We start from the raw sequence: 21,673 nt of genomic DNA, 5'->3' as shown, positions 1-21,673 counted from the left end.
TGAACACATTAGAAGATACTAAAGGATGGATTTGAGCTTTGTTCTGCTGCATGTTTCCTCTTCTTTTCCACAGAACCATAGAATGAGTTGGGTTGGAAGGGACCTTCCAAGATAGCCAGTTCCAACCCTCTGCCATGGGCAGGGACACCTCCCGCTAGAACAGGTTGCTTAAGGTCCCACCCAACCTGGGCTTGAACATCTCCAGGGAGGGAAGTCCACAGCCTCCCTGGGCAACCTGCTTCAGTGTCAGGGATTAGAAAAAATGATCCAAAGATCAGAAGTGCACTGAAGAATGGACCAAGGGAAGCCATGAGCTGTGGGACCTTCAGCAGAGTGAGAAGTGGGACCAACAAAATCACTTTTTGTAGAATCACAGAATCATTTTGGTTGGAGAAGAACCTTGAGATCATTGAGTGGAACTGCTGACCCCATACCGCCATGGCCATTAAGCCCTGTCCCAAAGGGCCATGTCCACATGGGGTTTTGGAGTCCTGACTCCCTGCAGAGTCCCCACCAGTTCAGAAGTTCTTGGAGGATGCAGAGTTTGGAAGGCTGAGGGACTGAGAGCCAGCCCTGCAGGGAGGTTGTCTCTTTGGCGCTTCTTGGAGTGTGAAGTCCTGCCCAGTAGACTCATAGAATCAGAGAATGGGTTTGGGTGGAAGAGACCTTGAAGACCATCAAATCCAAATATTGACCCAGCATTGCCAGGTCACTATCAAACCATGGCTTTCAGCACTATGTATCCACTAGGCCATGTTGCTCAAGACCCTGGGTTGCCCTTCCTGTTTGTCATGGCAGATGGTTTCTTTTGGTGGTTTGTTGGTCTTCATTCCCTCAGCTCTTTCTTAATTTTTAGCGTTTCTTGGTCTTAAATTTCTTTTCATCATTTGAATTTTCTTCCATGACTTTCCAAACCTTTTGTTCCTCCTCTGAAAGGGGAGGGAGACCTCACACTGAACTTGACCCATCTCTGGTGGCAGTGTCTCCTCCTGAGGTAACCAGTTCAGGCTGCCTTTTTTAGTCCCTCATTTGCTCTTTGATGCAGAAGTCAAAAATAGAGCCGAGTTTTTGCTCCAGAAGTGCTTGTTTCTGCTCTGCTGCCAAGGGATCCTGGGTGACTAATTCAGCTTAGTCACTCACAGCAGAAATATCTCCAGGGTAGGGGAGATGGATCCTGCTGGAGAAGACTCCACGTGCTGAGCAAAGGTTTTGCTGGTGACCTCACCTCTCTGAGGTTGCCTTAGAATCGTTTAGGTTGAGAAAGGCCTAGAAGATCATGGAGTCCAGCCTTTGCCCCAGCACTGCCAGGGCACCACCAAACCACGGCCCTCAGTACCACGTGTCCCTGGCTTCGAAACCCCTCCAGGGATGGGTTGCTCTGGGTAACCTGGACAATTCTGAAAGGGCAGAAATTGTTCCTCATGTCCAAACTATACCTACCCTGGAACAACCTGAGGCCATTTCCTCTTGTCCTGCTGCTTGTTCCTTGAGAGAAGAGACCAACATCCACCTGTCTGCAAGATCCGTTCAGAGAGTTGTAGAGAGCAAGAACGTTTCCCCTTCAGCCTCCTTTTCTCCAGGCTCAGCAACCCCATGTCCCTCAGCTGCTCCTCACAAGTTCTCCAGACCCTTCTCCTCCTTCTCCAGACCCTTCATCAGCCTCCTTGCCCTTGATGAAGGGTGAGTGAGATGCTGGCTGTATTTTGTAGTGTGCTCTGGTTGACCTTTAAAGATCCCTTCCAACCCAAACCACTCTGTGACTTTATGATAACTCTGAATCTTCTTCCATAGCTGGCTGATGAGTTTGAAGTGGAAAGCAGCATTGAAACATGACTCAGAATCGTCATCTTAGCTGTTCAAGACGGAGACAACCAACGAAACTTAACGTTTTGTCATTTCTGTGACCATTACAGGTGGTCTTCTAGCTTCTGGATGCACAGAGGGTAGCTGAAGGAGTAGCTACACACTGTGACCATCTCCCTAGTTTGGATCATAATTAAGCAGTAAGCTCTGTGGTGCAGAAGAGAGGATTTCTCCATGGTTCACCAAATCCCAGTGTGGTGGGTTGGGAGGGGGCCTCTGGAGCTCATCCAGTCCAACCCTGTGCTCCAGCAGGGTCACCCACAGCAGCTTGTCCAGGATCACAGTGGCCAGGTTGGTTGGAATCTCTCCAGACAAGGAGACTACACAACCTCTGCAGCCTGCTCCAGGGCTCCAGCACCTTCACAGCCAGCAAATTTCTCCTGATGGCACCTCCTAGGTTCCAGCTGGTGCCCATTGCCCCTTGTCCTGTCACTGTACACAATTGACAGGAGTCTGGCCACATCTTCATGACCTCCACCCTTCAGGTGTGGCTGAGCATTGAGAAGATGCCCTCTCAGGCTGCTCTTCTCCAGGCTCAACAGCCCCAGGGCTCTCAGCCTTTCCCTCTCACATAGATGCTTCAGGCCCTTCAGCAGCATCCCAGCCTCCAGTCCAGCTACTGGACTCTCCAGTAGCTCCCAGTCTCTATTGAACTGGGGAGCCCAGAACTGGACTCACTTCTCCAGATGTGGCCTCTCTAGGATAGAGTAGAGGGGCAGGAGAACCTCTCTCAGCCTGCTGGCCACACTCTTTTTCATGCCCCCCTGGAAACCCTTGACCTTCTTGGCCACCAGGGCACATTGTTGTCTCATGGTGACCTTGTTATCTCCCAGCACTCCCAGGTCCTTCTCCATGGAGTTGCTTCCCAGGAGATCACCCTAAGCCTGTATGGGGGTAGGGGGTTGCTCTTCCATGGATTCAGGACCCTACCCTTGCCCTGGTTGAACTTCGTGAGGTTCCTCTCCCCAGCTCTCCAGTGTGGTTAGGTCTGTCTTAGCACGTGTTGCTGGCATGGGTAACTAATTAGTGTTAATATCTGTCCTGCTCTTGGTGTGGTAGCTTCCATGTGATCTGTCCATGGCTTCCTTGGTCCTCTTTTCCTTTTCCATTTTAGGTAGCTGAAGAAAGTTAAGTCTTGTAGAATAAAGCTTCACCACTTGGACTTCATTTCTTAGGAGCTGCAGTGAGTTTCTAAGTGGTGGTTTTTTGAGATACCTGGAAGAAAATGTTGGGAGTGAAGTGGTGCAGGCTCCCAAGAACCAAAACTGTTGAGTTATTTTTAGAGCAGGAGAAATTTTTAGCTCCTAGTTGGTGTTTGGAGATTTACTTGAGGTTTTTTTACAAGTGAAGTGTGAAGTGAAACTGAAACCCTGCTGCCAGCAGACATCTGAGGAAAAGAATGGTTGCATCATCACAGTTTGTTGGTAGAGCTGGTGGACCTTTGCTCTGCTCCTCAAGACATAGATTTGGGAAGAGTAAGAACTTCAGCAAATCACAACCAAACTGCTGACCTAGGGTTTGGGGAGACATTAAAAGCCCCTTGAGAAGGAGAAACAGTCTTGGCTTTGGGCTTCTCACTTCAAGGACACTGAAGGGCTGGAGCAGGTCCAGAGAAAGGCAATGAAGCTTGTGAAGGGTCTGAAGAACTTGTGAGGAGCGCTGAGGGACCTGGGGTTGTTGAGCCTGGAGAAAAGGAAGCTGAAGGGAGACCTGGCTCTCTGCAACTCCCTGAAAGGAGGCTGGAGCCAAGTAAGGGTTGGTCTCCCAATCAAAAAAAGACAGAACAAGAGGAAATGACCCCAGGTTGCCACAGGGAAGACTTAGGCTCCTTGAGGGTTGCCCAGGCTGGCCCATGCTGCCCAGGGCAGTGGTGGAATCCCCATCCCTGGAGGAGTTTCAAAGCCATGGAGATGTGATAGAGGGCCATGGTTTGGAGGTGCCTTGGCAGTGCTGGGTTAAGGGTTGTATCTTGGAGGTCTCTTCCAAGCCAACCTAGTGATTCCATGGTTCCTTGATCTTTCTTCCTGCCTCTCTCACAATTTGCTATTTTTGAAGTTCTGTAGTACTGGGTGATGATCCTTTGTGCAGGGCTGATGTCCATTCCTTTCCCTATCATTGATACAATCCCTCTTGATGAAACTTGGAGAACCCAGTGGCATCCTTCTCGGTCATTTGAAGCCTTCACCTTTTCCGTGGGAGAAGCTTTAGGTTATTTTAGTGATTTTTGGTTACTTTTAAGGCCATTTCCTTGGGCTGTGAACTCCTCATTTAGACTCTGTCCTCAAAGCCAAGGTCTGAGCTGCGACTGCTGCCCTAAAGCTGTCTCTGTCTTGATTCTCATATCCCTTCTTCATCAATTCCCACCCTCCCTCCTTGCTGGCATGAGGGTTTGGGCAGCTCTGCCATGGACCAGGCTGGGATAGGGATGCAGCTGATTTTATTTCTGCTAAAATCACATGGAAAAGGGAACAGAGCTGATTTTTCATTGACATTGCCCAACATTGCTTCTTATCAGGAACTTGGTGTCCAGATGGAGATGGGTGATGAGTGGTGTCCCTCAGGGGTCTGTACTGGGACCAGTGCTGTGCAATACCTCCCATCTCTGACATGGGTGTTGGGATTGAGGTACCCTCAGCAAGTTTACTGATGACATCAAGCTGAGTGGTGAGGTTGAGATGACTTGAGAGATGGGATCCATCAGAGGGACCTGAACAGGCTGGACATAGTGGGCTTAGGGGAACCTCATGAGATTCTACCAGGCCAAGTGCAAGGTTTTGCACCTAGGCTGAGGCAACCCCTGGTATGAACCCAAGCTGGAGAAGCAGCCCTGTGGAGGAGGCCTTTGGGGTGCTGGTGGGTAAGAATCTGGGCATGAGCTGGCACCATATACTCCCAGCTCATTGGAGGGTTGGTGAAGAACTCCAAGAGAGGTGATTCTGCCCTTCTGCTCCACTCTGCAGAGACCCCACCTGCAGTGCTTGGGGCTAGCTCTGGAGCCCTCAGCACAGGACAGACATGAACTTGTTGGAGTGGGACCAGAGGAGGTCACAGCAGTGATGGGAGGGCTGGAAGCCCTCTGCTGTGAGGCCAGGCTGAGAGAGCTGGGGTTGTTCAGCCTGGAGAGGAGAAGGCTGCAGGGAGACCTTCTGGTGGCCTTCTAGTGCTTAGAAGAAAGATGGGGCCAGACTTTTGAACAGGGCCTGTTGTGACAGGACATGGTTTGAACTCGAAGAGGGAGATTCAGACTGGAGAGAAGGGAGAAACATTTGACACTGAAGATGGTGAGAGCCTGTCCCAGGTTGCATAGAGAAGTGGTCAGGTTGTCTGGGGCTCTGAGCAACTTGCTGTAGTTGCAGGTGTCCCTGCTGATAGAGGAGGGTTGGACTAGGTCACCTTTGAATGTCTCTTCAACCCACCCCATCCTGTGGTTCCATGATGATTGGCACACCATTCTGGTTTGTGACATTGAGAGCAACCTGGACTTTCATCTGGATTTCTCTGGGTCAAACCTGTTGGCTGTGAGATTTCTCAATGCTTGTTTTGCTCTCAAGATGTTTTCTGATGAATGAAGCTTTGCCCAGAAGAAATTCAGTGGTGACATGCAGAGTAACCAGGCTGGTGGGCCGTTGGCATGTGTGGGAACTTCAGTTTTCTGAAGGGCCTTAATATCTACCTAAAGGGCAAAAGGGTGGGGCCAGATTTTTGTCAGTGGTGCTCAGTGACAGGAAAAGGGGCACAAACTGGAACCCAAAACGGTTGTGAGGGTGGTGGAGACCTGGAGCAGACTGCCCAGAGAGGTTGTGGGGTCTCCTTGTCTGGAGAAGATGCCAAACCCACCTGGACGTTGTGACTCTGTGCAAGCTGCTGTGGGTGCCCCTGCTCGAGAGGTTGGACTAGGTGAGCTCTAGAGGCTGTATCCCACCACCACCATGGTGTGTGAAGCAGAGGTTAACCATGTGGGATAACCATGCCCTTGGAGGTAGCATGAAGCTGGTAGACATGAGCTGAATTCCTCTGTGTGTTTTTAGCTCTGTGTGTTTTTGAGTGACCTAGAAAGAAAGATGATCTTTTTTTGTGCAGTGATGTTCTCAGTCTCTTTGGTTTCTCCTTCTGGCTGGGTGTTCTGGAAGCCCTGCAGGTTCTCCAGCACTTGGGTGTGTTTGGTTTAATTAAAAAGGTTCCATTTCCATGAAGAAGCTGTGCAAATGTTGGTCCTTAGCATGGGGTAGGGCCTCAATTAGAAGGTTGTTCAACATGATACTAAATGAGGATCAAGCTGATCATCAAAACAAAGTACTCCTTGATAGTATCTCTTTATTAGGGAACTTCAGAAGCCTGGAGTAACGAGGAGGAGCTGTTCATTTTGGGTGCATGCTTGTCCACCAGACAAACCTTCATCTTTGCTTTTTGCCTGCAGCAGCTTTGAACTCAAAGAACAGAAAACCCAGCCCACCACAACCCCTTTCTCTGCAGCTTACACCTAACTCCTTGCTGGTGGTGCCCAAGGAATCTAAATATAGAGTCTGTCTTCTTCCAGGTTGGAAGGGTCCATGTCTTGCACCAGTCTAACATTTCCCAGCTGCAAAAGCAACCTTTCAGTCTTTGGAGGGGTCTGGAAGAAAGATGGGGACAATCTTTTTAGCAGGGCCTCTTCTGACAGGACAAAAGGTTGGAGCATATCTTGGCTTTGGAGTCCCTCAGTCTGAGAAGGACATCTAGGGACTGGAGCAGGTCCAGAGAAGGACAGTGAAGCTGGGGAAGGGTTGGGAGAAGGAGGAGAAGCATGTGGAGAACTTTTGAGGAGAAGCTGGGGGACCTGGGCTTGCTGAGTCTGGATAAAAGGAGGCTGAAGAGAGACCTTCTGGCTCTCTGCAACTCTGTGTGAGGAGCTTGGAGCCAGGTGGGGGTTGGTCTCTTCTCCCAGGTGATGGAAGAAGAGTACATATGGCCTCAAGTTGTCCCAGGGAAGGTTTAGGTTGAACATGAACAATTTCTTCCCCTTGAAGGTTGTCCAGGCCTGGCCCAGGCTGCCCGGGACAGTGGTGGAGTTCCCATCCCCAGAGGGCTTTCTGAGCCATGGAGTTGTGGTGCTGAGGGCCATGGTTTGGTGGTGTTCTGGCAGTGCTGGGTTAAGGTTTGAACTGCATGATCTTCTAGGTGTCTTCCAGCATGAGGAATTCCATGATGGCTTTAACTTTCCAGACTTTTTTGATGCTGAAGGGGGTGAGAGCCAGGCCCAGGTTACCCAGGGAGGTGGGAGACTGGACCAGGTCAGGTCATTTGGGGCTTTGCACAACCTGCTCTAGTTGCAGATGTCCCTGCTGACTGCAGAGGGGATTGGACCCGATGACCTCCAACCCATCCATGATACCACAACAAAGTAATGACCAAGTAAATGAATTTAACAAACCCATGGACCAGGACACCATTTTTATACAGGTCTTAAGGTATGTCAGCTCTCCCAGCCTCAGGCTGATCACTCCAAGGCTGGTCGAGACCAGCAGAGACACCTCCCAGTTCCATCAGGTGTGTTGGAGGAGGTAAGAAAAGCTGGAATTAATCTCTGGGCCAATGTTCTTCAGACTTTGATGTGCACACCAGCAGTCAGAGCTTGGCAGAAGCTGCTGAGACGACAGCTTGAGTTGGATGTCCTGTGGGGCACACGTGCAAACTGGGGGGGTGTGGGCAGGTGGTGGAACCATGGTTGCCTCTGAGGGCTTCTCTCTCCTGCTTGGCCTTTTGGTCAGCACTTATTATTCAAAATGAAGCAGATAAGGGAGGGAAGGGAACCAAGAGCAGAGGGAGGACTGAGGATATGTGTGTGCAAAGTTCTGATGTTGGAAGAAATGTTTTAGTCATGTCCTGCATCTTCTGAAGGTCTCCTCCCTCTAAACTGCAGTGGTGCCTCTCACAGAGTTTTGTGGAGAACCCTTCACTGATGATGTCCCTTGAACTTTGTTGCCACTGAACCTAAAGCTGATTGGTTTGGGTGAGGTCATTGCAGGAGCTTCACTTGGGAGGAGAATCATAGAATATAATCAGAAAGTTTGGAGAAGACCTCCAAGATCATAGAATCCAACCCTTGCCCCAGTCCTGTCAGGGCACCACCAAACTGTCGCCATCAGCAGCACATCTCCATGACTCTGGAACCCCTCCAGGGATGGGGACTCCACCACTGCCATAGGCAGCCGGGGCCAGGCCTGGACAACTCTCAAGGGTCAGAAATTGTTCCTCATGTCCAACCTAAACCTCCCCTAGGGCAACTTGAGGCCATTTCCTCTTGTTTTGTTCCTTGCAAGAAGACCCCAACTCCCACCTGGTTCCAAGCCCCGTCCAGGGAGTTGTAGAGAGCCAGAAGGTCTCTCCTCAGCCTCCTTTTATCCAGGCTCAACAAGCCCAGGTCCCTCATCTGCTCCTCACAAGATCTGTTCTCCAGACCCTTCCCCAGCTTTGTTGCCCTTCTCTGGACCTGCTCCAGCACCTCAATGTCCTTCTTGGAATGAGGAGACAAAAACTCACTGCAGGATTCCAAGTGTGGGCTCACCAGTGCCCAGTCTAGGGGGACAATCCCCGTCCTGCTCCTGCTGGCCACACCATTGCTGTTGGTGGCCTTCTTGGACACCTGTGCGCACCCTCGCTCATGTCCTTGACCCATACTTGCACCAGCAAGCACTTGAAGGTTGTTGGGTACCTTAGCCCTGCTGTGGGGCTGTTGTCCTCACCAGGGCCAGCCTGTTGACTTCATTTGCATGGTTCTGTTTTGGCGCTCCTGGCCATGTGTGCGGTGTCCCCTGTCATACTGGGAGCCCTGGCACCTGCTGAGTGTGGTCTGTGATGGTTGGTCAGTGTGGTTGTCAGCAGCCCAGGGTTGGGGGGGCATCAGGGAGAAAACATCCAGTTCTGTGGGACACCCCAGAAGACACTGTGGTTGCTCTTCATTTACATCTGCCAGTTCAGCATGGTCTGAGTCACGGGTGTGGTGTGTCCTTGGTGGCTTTGGGCCAGGTCAGTGGTCACAGCAGAGTGAGCTTAGGGGTGGGTTTGCTTCGTATCTCCTGGTTTATGTAGAGTTAGCCTGAGCTGGGCTGGTTTTGGACTGGTTTTAGCATCAGCTTCAGGTTTGGAGAACAATGAACTGGTTCTGCAATAGTCCCCACAGTTGCTGCGTTTGGAGAAGAGCAGCCTGAGAGGGATCTTCTCAGTGCTCACCAAGAACTAAAGGGTGGGGGGCAAGAGCATGGAGCCAAACCCACCTAGCCATTGTGATCCTGGGCAAGCTGCCCAGGATGACCCTGCTGGAGCACAAGGCTTGGATGAGCTGGATGAGCTCCAGAGGTCCCTGCCCACCTTACCATACTGGGATCCTGTGTTGTACTTTCTGCTTTGGAGGGGATCCCATGGAAGTTCTGTCCCTAGAAGATGCTGGCTTTGTGAATGTGTTGGTTCCTGGCGAAGACATTCCCAGTGTTTGGCCAAAACATTCAAATAGGACCTGGTCTTGGTTACCTCCAAAATTCCTGGGATCATACTATGTACTTCATTATTTGTCCAAGGTGTTCAAGGCCAAGCTGGATGAGGCCTTGGAGCAGCCTGGTCTAGTGGAAGGTACCCCTGCCGATGGCAGGGGGTTGGAACTGGATGATCTTTAAGGTCCCTTCAAACCTAAACCATTCTGATTCTTGTCTACTCCTCCATGCTTCATCTTCTCTTTACAACCCAACCAATTCCATGATGATTTCCGGATCGTTTTGCAGATGCCCAGATAGAGAAGACAACAAATTTGCAGTGGCTCTGAACCTGAATTGATGCAGGATGTGTTTGACTCTGGTGTCACCTGTCAGCAGCTGCTGTGGTTTTTTGGAGGGTCACCTCGTGACAGCGTTGGAGAAGATGTAAAAATACCCTCAGGGTTTGGTTTGTTTTTTCTCTCTTGGAAATAATAAATAAACTTTTTGTTGTTCTTGGCTATTTTACAATGATTCAGAGCATCACACAATAGGTTGGGTTGGAGAAGCCCTCCATCCAGCACTGCCAGGTGACCACCAACCCATAGCCCTCAGCACCACATCTGTGTGGCTTTGAAACTCCTCCAGGGATGGAGAATCCCCCACCTCCCTGGGCAGCCTGGGCCAGCCTTTCAAAACATGTTCAGTGAAGTTTTTTCTGATGTCCAGCCTAAACCTCCCCTAAACAACCTGAGGCCATTTCCTCTTGGTGAGCCTGAAGGTCTCCCCTCAGCCTCCTCCCCAGGCTCAACACCCCCAGGTCCCTCAGCTCCTCCTCACAAGTTCTCCAGACCCTTCTCCTTCTTTTCCTTCTCCAGACCCTTCACCAGCTTTGTTGCCCTGGTCTAGACCTTTATTCAGATAACTAAAATTCAAACTTTAGTCTTGGGGGCCCTTATGGCTTTATAGAGGAGGTTCAGTTCAGCTTGCTTGATGTTCCTCATCACCACATCAATGTCAATAAGGCGGTGGGAAGTCTCTCAATCTCCTCTAAAATAGCTGGGTTTTTTATAGTTTTACCAAAATAGCCTCTTTTTTTCCCTACTCTTTCATCCCTCTCCTGACTACCATGTAGTGCCATGAGTCTGGCTGAGGCAAGAGCCTGGTTTCATAGAATGGTCTGGGTTGGAAGGGACTTCCAAAGGTCATCTTGTCCAACCCTCTCTGCAGTCAGCAGGGGCATCCTCCACTAGATCAGGCTGCCCAGAGCCCAGTCAAGCCTCATTCTGAATACCACCAGGGATGGGTCCTCAGCTACTTCCCTGGGCAGCCTGTTGCAGTGTTCCACCACCTTCACAGTAAAGAACATGTTCCTAACATCCAATGTAAATCTCCCTTCTCTAGTTTGAAGCCATTGCCCTTTGTCCTATCACCACAGACTCTTGTAGACAGTCTCTGTCTTTCTTGTAGCCCCCTTCAGGTACTGGAAGGTTGTCATTAGGTCTCCCCAGAGCTGCCTGCTCGGGCTGAACACCACCAGCTCCCTCAGCCTGTCTTTGTAGCAGAGGTGCTCCAACCCCCTGATCATTTTCATGGCACTTCTCTGGACCCACTCCATCAGGTCCATGCCCTTCCTCTTTCTCTTTTGCTGTACCCAAGGTGATAGAACAACCAGCTGGAGGTGGGCATTTTAAGAGTTAAAGTCCCCTTTTGGTTCTTTCTATGTAGGAATTTTCTTTCTCCTCAGGATTTTCCTCCTCAAATGCTTTTTTGGGATAAGAACCCCTCTGCTGCTAGGTGTTAGTTCGTGGAAATTGTGGGTATGAGATGTTGGGGAGCCTGCTGCCTCCAGCCTGAGGTGTTGTGTTCAGTTCTGGGCCCCTCTACTCCAGGAATGACACTGAGGGGCTAGAGCAAGCCCAGAGAGAGGCAGCAAAGCTGGGGAAGTGTCTGGAGAAGGCGGCAGTGGGTCTGCAGAACTTATGAGGCGTCTAGGGTGGTTGTGCCAGGAGAAGAGAAGGCTGAGGGGAGACCTTCTGGCTCTCTACAACTCCCTGAAACCACCTGGAGCCAGGTGGGCTTCAAGGTCTTCTCCAAAGTGACAGGATGAGGAAATTACCTCAAGTTGCCCCAGAGGAGGTTTATGTTCCACCCGAGGAACAATTGCTGACCCTTAAGGATTGTCCAGGCCTGGCCCAGGATGTGCAGGGCAGTGGTGGATTTCCCATCCCTGGAGGGCATTCAAAGCTGTGGAGATGTGGTGCTGAGGGCCATGGTTTGATGATGCCCTGACAGTGCAGGGTCAATGGGAGATCTTTTCCAACCCAAACCATTCTCTAACTGGACACTACTGCAGCCCTTAGGAGCCTTTGGAGGTGAGCCCAGCTAGGGCTAGAGCTGCCCAACTCTGCTGGACCCAGGTCAAGCCCTGTCAGAGGAGCTGAGCTGTGGGTGTACTGTGCCAGTCCTTCCTGTGTGGTGCTGAGACTGTCTCTTGTCCTCCATCATCATTTGTGTTATCTTGGCACATGGTCACAGAGGTGACAGGTAGAAGGTTGGATTTCGTGTTCTCAGAAGTCTTTTCCAACCTTAATGATTCCATGATTCCCTGGTGTCTACAGAAATAATGGGGGCTTCCAGAACAGGTGTTGCAGATCCTTCAGGAAGTTGTCTTTTGAGGTGGAAATTTCCTGAGGAGGCTTCAGGAGGGAGGTTGAGGAACTCCTGTTTTGTTTTTTTTTCCCACTCGTTATCATTACTTGCTGAAGTCCGAATGCTCCTTTAGAGACCTTGTAGAGATTTAGCAAGCATCTGAAATCCACTCTAGAATGAGCTTATTTTGGTTATCAGAGTGGATTCCATGAAAAGCCTGTGGGATCTCCCTCAGAACCTTCTTGTCTCAAGGACCGTGAGGAGAAGCAGGAGGAGAGACAACAGGATCCAGAGATATGGTCAGAAAAGCTGCTACATGTTTTGCTTTCATTCTACTTTGGACTTGAGCCTGTGTTCAACCTGAGCTTTCCTTTTTGATTGATAGCTGAGTTTGGTCATGTGTTTGGAACCATCTCTGCCCTCTGTCTGACCAGGAAAGGAGGCTGACATTGTACCCTGGTAGCTAAGAAGGTCAGAGGTCTGCAGGGCCTGAGAAGAATGTGGTCGGCAGGCCAAGGGAGGTTCTTCTCCCCTTCTGCTCTGCCCTGATGAGGCTATAGCTGGAGTCCTAGGTCCACTTCTGGGCTCCCTGATTCCAAAGAGACTGGGAGCTACTGGACAGAGTCCAGTAGAGGTTCTGGATATGCCAAGAGGCCTGGAGCATCTCTGTGAGGAGGAAAGGCTGAGAGCTCTGGAGCTCTTGAGCCTGGAAAAGAGCAACCTGAAAGGCTCAGCAAGGGCTAAAGGGTGGGGGCAGAAGGATGGGGCCAGGCTCTTGTCAGTGGTGCTCTGCGATAGGACAAGGGGCAATGGGTACCAGTTGAAACCCAGGAGGTTCCATAAGGAGCAGCTTGTTGGCTGTGAGGGTAGTGGAGCCCTGGAGCAGGCTGCCCAGAGAGGTTGTGGAGTCTCCTTGTCTGGAGAGCTTCCAAGCCCCCCTGGATGTTGTGATCCTGGAAAAGCTGCTGTGGGTGCCCCTGCTGGAGCAGCAGGGTTGGATGATCTGCAGAGGTCCTTTCCCACCCCACCATGCTGAGATCCTGGTTGCAAGGTGTTGAGATCTGTGGAACACTTGTCCTGGTTCATGAGCATGTTTTCTTGACTGGGAGAAAGTGGGAACATCGTTATCCCATGTTGGGATGCTGTCGTCTGGTCAGAACCCCACAGTACCAAAGAACACCTGGGTTTGGAAGGAGACTGGGACAAATCTGGCTTTGAAGGAGGTTCAAGTCTGACTGCTGCCTCCAAGCCTTAGGAGGGGAAAGAGCTTTTATCCCTGCACTGTCAGAGCTCCATCTGAAGGTTCACATTTGCCCAGGAGCAGGAGGTCACTGGAAGGAATTAACCTCCTTCAGCCATGTGTGACATAGTGGTGATGGGTCTTCAAGGAGTTCTGGTCACCTGCACCCTTGTCCAATTTGTTCTTTGGGCTGAAAGGTTTGTGGAGGCTTTAATGTAACACCTTGGAATGTGTTTTGTAGGATAAGAAGCTTGCAGAGGATCTCAGACCGGATGAAGACCATTTTCTGAAGCTGGAGCTGTTCCAGGAACTGTAACCCAAATGTTTCTCTGGCCGTGGAGAGGATTTCACATTTGAAAAGATCTTCTACTGAGGGTGAGTGTGAACATCTGCCCTGTCTGTGTGAGCTCAAGAAGGACACTGTCCTCTCTGACACTGTGGTATGTGTTCTTCTGTTGAGGTTGTTCTTCACAATTAATACCTGGAGACACAAATCTTCCAATCTCACTGTGGTGGGGTGGGAAGGACCTCTGGAGCTTAGCCAGTCCACCCTCCCTGCTCAAACAGGGTCACCTGCAGCAACTTGCCCAGAATCAGAGTATCCAGGCAGGTTTGGAATCTCTCCAAAGAAGGAGACTCCACTTGGCATAGAATCATAGAAATGTTTTGTTAGGAAAAGATTTTTCAGATCATTGACTCCAACCATTCCCTAACTCTGCCATGGCTGGTGCTAAACCATGTCCCTCAGCACCACATCTACATGGCTTTGAAACCCTCTAGGGATGGGGATTCAGTCACCTCTCCTAAGAGCCTGCTCCAGTCTTTAAGAACCATTTAAGTGAGGAAGTTTCATATGATGTCCAACATAAACCTCCTCTGGGACAACTTGAGGCCTGTTTCTTGTTCTTTGGGAGAAGTGACCTGCTGCAGCCCCTCAATGTCCTTCTTGGAGCGAGGGGCCCAAAATTGACCCTAGGATTCCAGGTGTGGCCTCACCACTGCCCAGTCCAGGAGTACAATCCCTGCCCTGCTCACCATACCATTGCTGATCCAAGCCAGGCTGCTGGTGGCCTTCTTGTCCACCTGGGCACATGCTGGCTCATCTCCAGCTGCTGTTGACCAAACCTCCCAGGTCCTTTCCTACCCCTTCCAGCTGCTCCACCCCCACCTGGAGCCTTGACGAGGTTGGTGTGACCCAAAAGCAAGACCCAGCAATTTGCTTTGGTAAACCTCTAGAGTTGTTCCAATCAAGTCTATGCTGGACCAAATCACTCAGGTCAACTTTTGGCATTTTGCAGTGTCCCTTCAGTTCCTGAAGGCACCCTCAAGGAAGTGAATTTGTGAGCTGGGAGCAGGCATCTGAATTGCCAACCTAGGTGACACTGTGGTGACAGAAACGCTGCTTGGCTGGAGAGTGTGTTCCTCACAAAGTGTTCTGCAGATATTTTTATCTACCTCTGCCTTGCCTGCCTTCTAAATTCACAAGTGAAGAGCCGCCAGAAAGGACCTTAAGTGAGGAGTGTTAGGATGCACTCTTAACCCAAAGACAGGAATGTTCTCTATATACAGGTGGAAAGAGACCTAAATCTCTCTTCTCAAGCTTAAACCCCTCATAAATCTGTGAACTGATAGGTTTTAAGAACTTCCACTCTGAGAAGATGGCCTCAGCAAGGGAAGATGAATCTTCTTCCAGCTCAGAGCAAGCAGGTCCCTTTTCCAACCTTCTAAACCAAAGCTGGTGAGGAGGTTGGGCAGGCATTGGAAGAGAAGCTGGTGAAGGGACTGGAGAACCCACAGGAGGTTGAGGTTGGACATGAGGAACAATTTCTGCCCTTTGAAGAGGGTTGTTCACGCCTGGCCCACGCTGCCCATAGCAGTAGTGGAGTCCTCATCCCTGGAGGTGTTTCAAAGCCATGGAGATATGGTGCTGAGGGCCATGGTTTGGTGGTGCCCTGGCAGTGCTGGGTCAATGGGTGGATTCCATGATCCTGGAGATCTTTCCCAACCTAAGTGATTCCATTCAGCAGTTCCCATCAGCCTTTCAGTTGAAGGTGCAGCATGGAAGATAACCCCACAAGGAGCCCAGATTTTTAAACACACAGTAAAAAATTAGGCTTTTTAGGTTTTCTTAGCTTTTTCAGTTGTCCAGCTCTGGTGACTGGAAAGCAGTGGCCCCTTCTTCACCTTCCTGGAGAAAAAAACTCTTGTGTTCTGTGTGTTCCAGAGGATCATTCCAAAGTTCTGTTTTGGGTGTAGTTATGCAAGTGGTGGATCTGGCAGAGGACCAGGCCTGGTACTGTTTTTGGAAGCTGGAAGAAGCAAAAACAAAAATGAATGATTGGAGCAAAAATGTTCCTGCTGCTGAGGAACTGGGGATGTGGGGGAGGTTAAAATAGCTGTGATCCCGAGTTCGGGAATCACATGCTGAGGGACAGAGCATCTGGGAATGCTGCACTCTGACAGCCCATATCCACTTCATCCCCCAATCCAAGCATGGTAAGTTGGGAGGGGATCTCTGGAGCTCATCCAGTCCAACCCATGCTGTTCCAGCAGGGTCACCTTCAACAGCTTGCTTGAGATCACAACGGCCAGGAGGGTTTGGAAGCTCTCCAAACAAGGAGGCTCCACAACCTCTTTGGGCAGCCTGCTCCAGAGCTCCACCACTCTCAAGGTAAACTTTTTCCTTACATTTAGGTGAAACCTCCTGTGTTCCAGCTGGTGCCTGCTGCCTCTTGTCCTGTTCCTTGGCACCACTGACGAGTCTGGCCACATCCTCTTGCCCCCCCACCCTTTAGCTCTTTCTGAACATTGAGCAGATCTCTTCTCAGGGTGCTCTTTTCCAGACTCAAGAGCTCACAGGCTCTCAGTCTTTCCTCCTCACACAGATGGCTCCAGGCCCCCCAGCAGCTTCCCAGCCTCCACTGGACTCTCTCCAGTAGCTTCCAGTATCTCTGGAACTGGGGAGTCTGGAACTGGATCCAGAACTCCAGTGGGCCATGCTCTTCTTCATGCCCCCCAGGACACCATTGGCCTTCTTGACCACCAGGGCACATTGCTGGCACATGGGCAACTTCTTATCCCCCTGCACTCCCAGGTCCTCCATGCAGCTGCTTCCCAGCAGGTCACCCCTCACCTGTACTGCTGCCAGGGATTGTTCCTCTGCAGGGGCAGGACCTTGCCTTGGTTGACCTTCATGAGGTTCCTCTCCCCAACTCTCCAGCCTGGCCAGGTCACATTGAATGGCAGCAGAACCTGATGGTGACTGGAAAACCAGAATGAGCAGAGCTCAGTTAGAGAGGAAGCTGAGGGTAAGGAGAAACATTGTGTGGGATGAGGATGGCTAACAACAAGTCCAACACTCCATATTTAGCCAGAATTGTCTCAAGAGGAGAATTCTTGCTCATGCTGAAACCTCCTCTGAAAATCCTGGCCATGTGCTGACAGCTCTTGCAAAGCACAGCAGATGTTGAGGGGTGACATCAAAGGGGATGATCTCAACTGCTATAAGTGGGGTTGAGAGACCCTGCTTGGGCCAAGGGTCTTCTGACACTGCTGGGGAGACTTGAAGAGGGCAAAAAGTGAGGATGGAGCAGGATTTGGTCTCTGTTGTGCATAAGGTCACTTCATTTATTTTTGTGGGATGAGGCTCTACCTCAAGTTGGTTTTTAACTGTAATTTTTTGTTCTATCTAGTATCTCATGTGGCCACTTTTGCTAAGACCCGGTTCAAAATCCTTTTGGTTTTACTTGGAATGATGTGGAAGATCCATGTGAAACGTCTGTGAGGGAAGGTGATGTTGGGGAGGGTTTGCTTTCAGCAGCCTCAAGGCCTTGAGATCCAGGGCATCTCAGAAGAGGAGGTGATTTCCTTCAGTTCCTCTTTCTGGTTTTGAGTTCTGCCCTCTGCACCAGTACAGTGAGGAGTGACCTGCTAGGAACCAGCTCAACAGAGAAGGACCTGGGAGTGCTGATAGACAAGAAGTTGCCCTTGAGCCAGCAATGTGTTCTGATGGCCAAGAGCACCAAGGGGTTTCCTGGTGGGACATGAAGAAGAGTGTGGCCAGCAAGGTCAAGGGAGATTCTTCTCCTCCTCTAATCTGCTTGAGTGAGACCACAGCTGGAAACTAGGTCCAGTTCTGGGCTCCCCTGTTCCAGAGAGACTGGGAGCTACTGGAGAGGGTCCAGTGGAGGCTGGGAAGTGGGGCCTGGAGCATCTCTGTGAGGAGGAAAGGCTGAGAGGAGTGAACTGGTGGCCTTTCAGGACATCAAGGGGTTGATCAGAAAGCTGGGAACAGACTTTTGAGCAGGGCTTGTGACTGGACAAGGGGTGATGGCTGGAACTCAAAAGAGGGGGTTTCAGAATGGAGAGAAGATGCTCTTCACTGTGAGGGTGGTGAGACCTTGTCCCAGGTTGCCTAGAGAGATGGTAGATGCCCCATCCTTGGAACATTCCAGATCAGATTGTCTGGGGCTCTGAGCAACCTGCTCTAGTTGCAGATGTCTCTGCTGACTGGACAACCTTGGAAGGTCCCTTCCAACCCAACCCATTCCATGAGCCTGTGATTCAGCTGCTCTGCTCAGAATGATGAATACCAAAGCCTGACTCCTGTTTTTTTTCCATCACAGCCAGTTGTGTCCCATCAACATGTTCTGGAAGTTTGATTTGAACACAACATCACATGTGGACAAGCTGCTTGATAAAGAAGATGTGACACTTCACGAGCTGATGGATGAAGATGACATCTTACAGGAGTGCAAGGCTCAGAACCGCAAGCTGCTGGACTTCCTCTGCCAGCAGCACTGCATGGAGGAGCTGGTCAACCTCATCACCCATGAACCCCCTGTGGATATGGATGAGAAGGTCCGCTTCAAGTAGGTATTGGTTTACTGTCCTTCACCTCCTTCACCTTTTCCTTCATCTCCTTCTTATCCCCCTAAATCTCTTCCTCCTCCTGCTCCTCTACCTCCTCCTCTTCCTGACTTGAAGAAGGGAAGATCTTCTTGGGAGTTCTCCTTTCACCTTTAGTTGCTCCTCTGCTGTCCTTCCAGATACCCCAACACAGCCTGCGAACTGCTGACCTCGGACGTGCCGCAGATCAACGACAAGCTGGGAGGGGATGAAACTCTGCTGAACATCCTCTACGACTTCTTGGACCGAGAGCCTCCTCTGAACCCTTTGCTTGCCAGTTTCTTCAGTAAGACAATTGGGAATCTCATTGCAAGAAAAACTGAACAGGTAGTGATTAGATTTGTCCTGCTACGTAAGCACCAATGAATTCACTGTCTGGGTTGTGGGGTGGGACCTTTGCTACCCTCCTGAGATCTCATTCTACTCTTAGAGTTGAAAAGTAGCTTGCTGGGCTCTTCAGGGTTGAACTTGAAGAGTGGACTTGGAAGAGTGCTTGGGATTCCCCAGTTGAGAGAGAGGATGACTCATCAAGACACCTTTGTGTAGTTTGAGTTTCAGGTCTGCAGTAGCTGAGATGTTCCTGTGCCACAGCTAATGCTTTGTTTTTCATCCTAAGGCATATTGGTGCTTCCTTTGACGATTGTCCTCACCCCAAGGACACTGAGAGGCTGGAGCAGGTCTAGAGAAGGGCAACAAAGCTGGGGAAGGGTCTGGAGTAGAAGAGGAAGAGTCTGGAGAACTTGTGAAGAGCAGCTGAGAGAGCTGGGATTTTTAAGCCTAGAGAAAAGGAGGCTGAAGGGAGACCTTCTGGCTCTCTACAACTCCCTGTGAGGAGCTTGGAGCCAGGTGGGGGTTGGCCTCAAGTTGCTCCAGAGTAGGTCTAGGTTGGACATTAAAAGAAACTTCTTCACTGAAAGGGTTCTCAAAGACTGGAACAGGCTACCCAGGGAGCTGGTGGAGTCCCCATCCTTGGAGGGATTTGAAAGCTGCAGAGATGAGGTTCTGGGGACTGTGGTTTAGCACCAGCCTCAGTAGAGTTCGAGAATGGTTGGACTAGATGAGCTTCAAGGTCTTCTCCAACCCAAACCATTGTGTGATTGCCCAGAATCATCTCATTACCCAAACAGTGCCTCTGTCTCATGCTTGTGATAAGGGTGCTGGAAGCATGAGCCAAGTATTTCAGTTCCAACTTGAAACTGACCTTCTAAAGGAAGGCCATTAGAGATTCATAGTGGAATGGAACCTTCTCCAGCTTCACCAGCTCCTCAATGCTGTTCTTCCTGTTGGCATGGAAAAAGCAGCTCTAAAGATCTGGTTTATTTTTATCTTGAAATGAGTTTTTCTCTCTTTGTGGAGAAGTTCTCACCTTGGAAGCCATTTTGCCTCAAGGTTGGTTGCCACCATGAGGTGCAGCATAGGAAGTTCTGTGTTGCCGTGCCTGTGAGTTGTACCAGCATCTGATGGCCTTTTTTCTTTTTAGGTGATTACATTTTTAAGGAAAAAAGACAAATTTATTAGCCTGGTGCTGAAGCACATTGATACATCGGCCATGATGGACCTCCTGCTTCGTCTCATCAGCTGCGTGGAGCCTGCCACCCTACGGCAGGAAGTGCTAAATGTGAGAACCTGCTTGGGTTTGCCCTTACAAGAGTGGGAATGGGCTGGGGGTTGGCTGGTTGTGTCTTAAAAATTGAAGGGTTTGGTCATTTAGCATGAGAGTGGATCTTGAAAACCATTTTGCTGAGCTTGGAAGTCACCATGTTGGTTATTTTGGGTACTTGGTGGCTCACATGGCAGAAGCAGCTTGCTTTAGTCCCAGGCAGAAGCAGCTCAGTTCAATCCCTAGTAGAAAAGGATCTTCAGCTCATGTTTCCATGTCACAACTGCAATTTGCTGGAGCTGGTTGTGCTGGAGAGCTTTGAGAAAGGAAATCTGTGGTCTCCACCAGTGTTCAGAAGTTCAGACTAATGGTCTGGGACAGTAACTGGTTTTGTTCCTCACTGTGTTGAGCCTTGAGAACAGCAGCCTGGGAGGGCATCTTCTCAATGCTCAGCAAGAGCTAAAGGGGGGTGGGGGGGCAAGATGCTGGAGCCAGACACTTCTCAGTGATGCCCAATGACAGGACAAGGGGCAATGGGCATCAGTTGGAGCCCAGGAGGTTCTATCAGGAGCAGCTTGTTGACTGTGAGGGTTCTGGAGGCCTGGAGCAGACTGCCCAAAGAGGTGTGAAGTCTTCTTGTCTGGAGAGTGTTCAAACCCACCTGGGCATTGAGACCTGGCACAAGCTGCTGTAGTTGCCCCTGCTGGAGCAAGGGAGTTGGACTGCATGATTTCCAGCGGTCCCTTCCCACCCCATCATGCTGGGGTTCAGGGATTGTTTCAGGTGACATGGAGCTGGGAGTTTATCCACCTGAGAACCCTTTGCTTTATTTGTAGTTTTCTCCAGACTTTTCTCAGCAGCTGAGGTCCTTGATTTGTGGGATGTTGTCATGGATTTGTGCAGGGCTAAGGGTGGAGAAAGGAGCAGAAGATAACTGAATGAGCAGAGAGAAGCCGGTGGTGCCACTGTAACTACTTTTAAACTGATTGAGAAGTCTAATTTGTGGTGGTTTTCCCCTTTGTTGACCTGTAATTGAGGACCTACAGTCAAGAAGAAAACATGATCATTCTTCATTTCCATGTCATCAGGCATAACTGCTCTTGGAGCTTGTTTTTGTTGTTCTGGAGAGCTGTTCCTTCAGGAAAACCCCTTGTCAGCACATGGTGGTCCTCAGTAGTCCTGTCCTGAGCAGCACTAGGACAAGGGACAAAGGTTTGAAACTGGAGCTGAGTAGATTTAGGCTGGACATTAAGAGGAAGTTCTTTATAATAAGGGTGGTGAGACACTGGAGCAAGTTGCCCATATACATGGTAGAGTCCCTGTCCCAGAACTGAGGCTCTGAGAAACTTGCTGCAATTGGGGATGTCCCTGCTAGCTGCAGGGGGTTTGGACTAGATGACCTTTGAAGATCCCTTCCAATGCAAATTATTTCATGGTTCCATGAAATGTGGTTCAGGATGGTCCAAATTCAGAAGCATTAAGCTCTCATGACTGAGTTCTTGTGTTGGTACAAAGTCCATCTGGAATCTCTTGCCATGGAAGGGAAACTGAGGCATGGCCTGAAGGGAGGGAGGACAAAGAAAAGCAAGATTGGCCAAGAGTCTCCAAGAAACACTGGAGTAGGACCCATCTAGTTCCCCCCCAGAACCTTTCTGCCTCTCTGAGGTCATGGAATGGTTTGAGTTGAAAGGGCATTCAAAGATTTTACACTGAGGGTGATGAGAGCCTGGTGCAGGTTGCCCAGAGAGGTGGGAAATGCCCCATTCCTGGAAACATTCCAGGTCAGCTTGTTTGGGGCTCCTAGCAACCTGCTCTAGTTGCAGATGTCCCTGCTGACTGCTGAGGGTTGGACTGGGTGACCTTGAAAGGTCCCTTCAACCTGAACCAATCTGGGATTCTGAGTTGGACAGAAGCACCACTCTCCAAGGAAGCCTCCAGATCCAGGTGTGATGAAGGAAAGTTACC

The 21,673-nt window shown here is 50.2% G+C and overlaps 1 protein-coding gene across 1 annotated transcript in view; it reads left to right on the top strand.

Annotated features, from left to right (window-relative positions):
• Positions 1–21,673, top strand: part of PPP6R2 (protein phosphatase 6 regulatory subunit 2) — a 72,455-nt gene that overhangs the window by 7,377 nt on the left and 43,405 nt on the right. Inside the window, exons 2-5 of the mRNA XM_054177927.1 lie at positions 13,442–13,575; positions 17,826–18,071; positions 18,249–18,435; positions 19,589–19,726. Coding sequence (XP_054033902.1) covers positions 17,845–18,071; positions 18,249–18,435; positions 19,589–19,726 — 552 coding nt within the window. The 5' untranslated portion in view covers positions 13,442–13,575; positions 17,826–17,844. The remainder of the gene's footprint in view (positions 1–13,441; positions 13,576–17,825; positions 18,072–18,248; positions 18,436–19,588; positions 19,727–21,673) is intronic.

The sequence above is a fragment of the Dryobates pubescens genome, chromosome Z (assembly GCF_014839835.1).
Source record: "Dryobates pubescens isolate bDryPub1 chromosome Z, bDryPub1.pri, whole genome shotgun sequence".
Taxonomy (NCBI): domain Eukaryota; kingdom Metazoa; phylum Chordata; class Aves; order Piciformes; family Picidae; genus Dryobates; species Dryobates pubescens.
The sequence above is the reverse complement of the archived record's forward strand: the minus strand, read 5'-3'. Positions and strand labels throughout refer to the sequence as shown.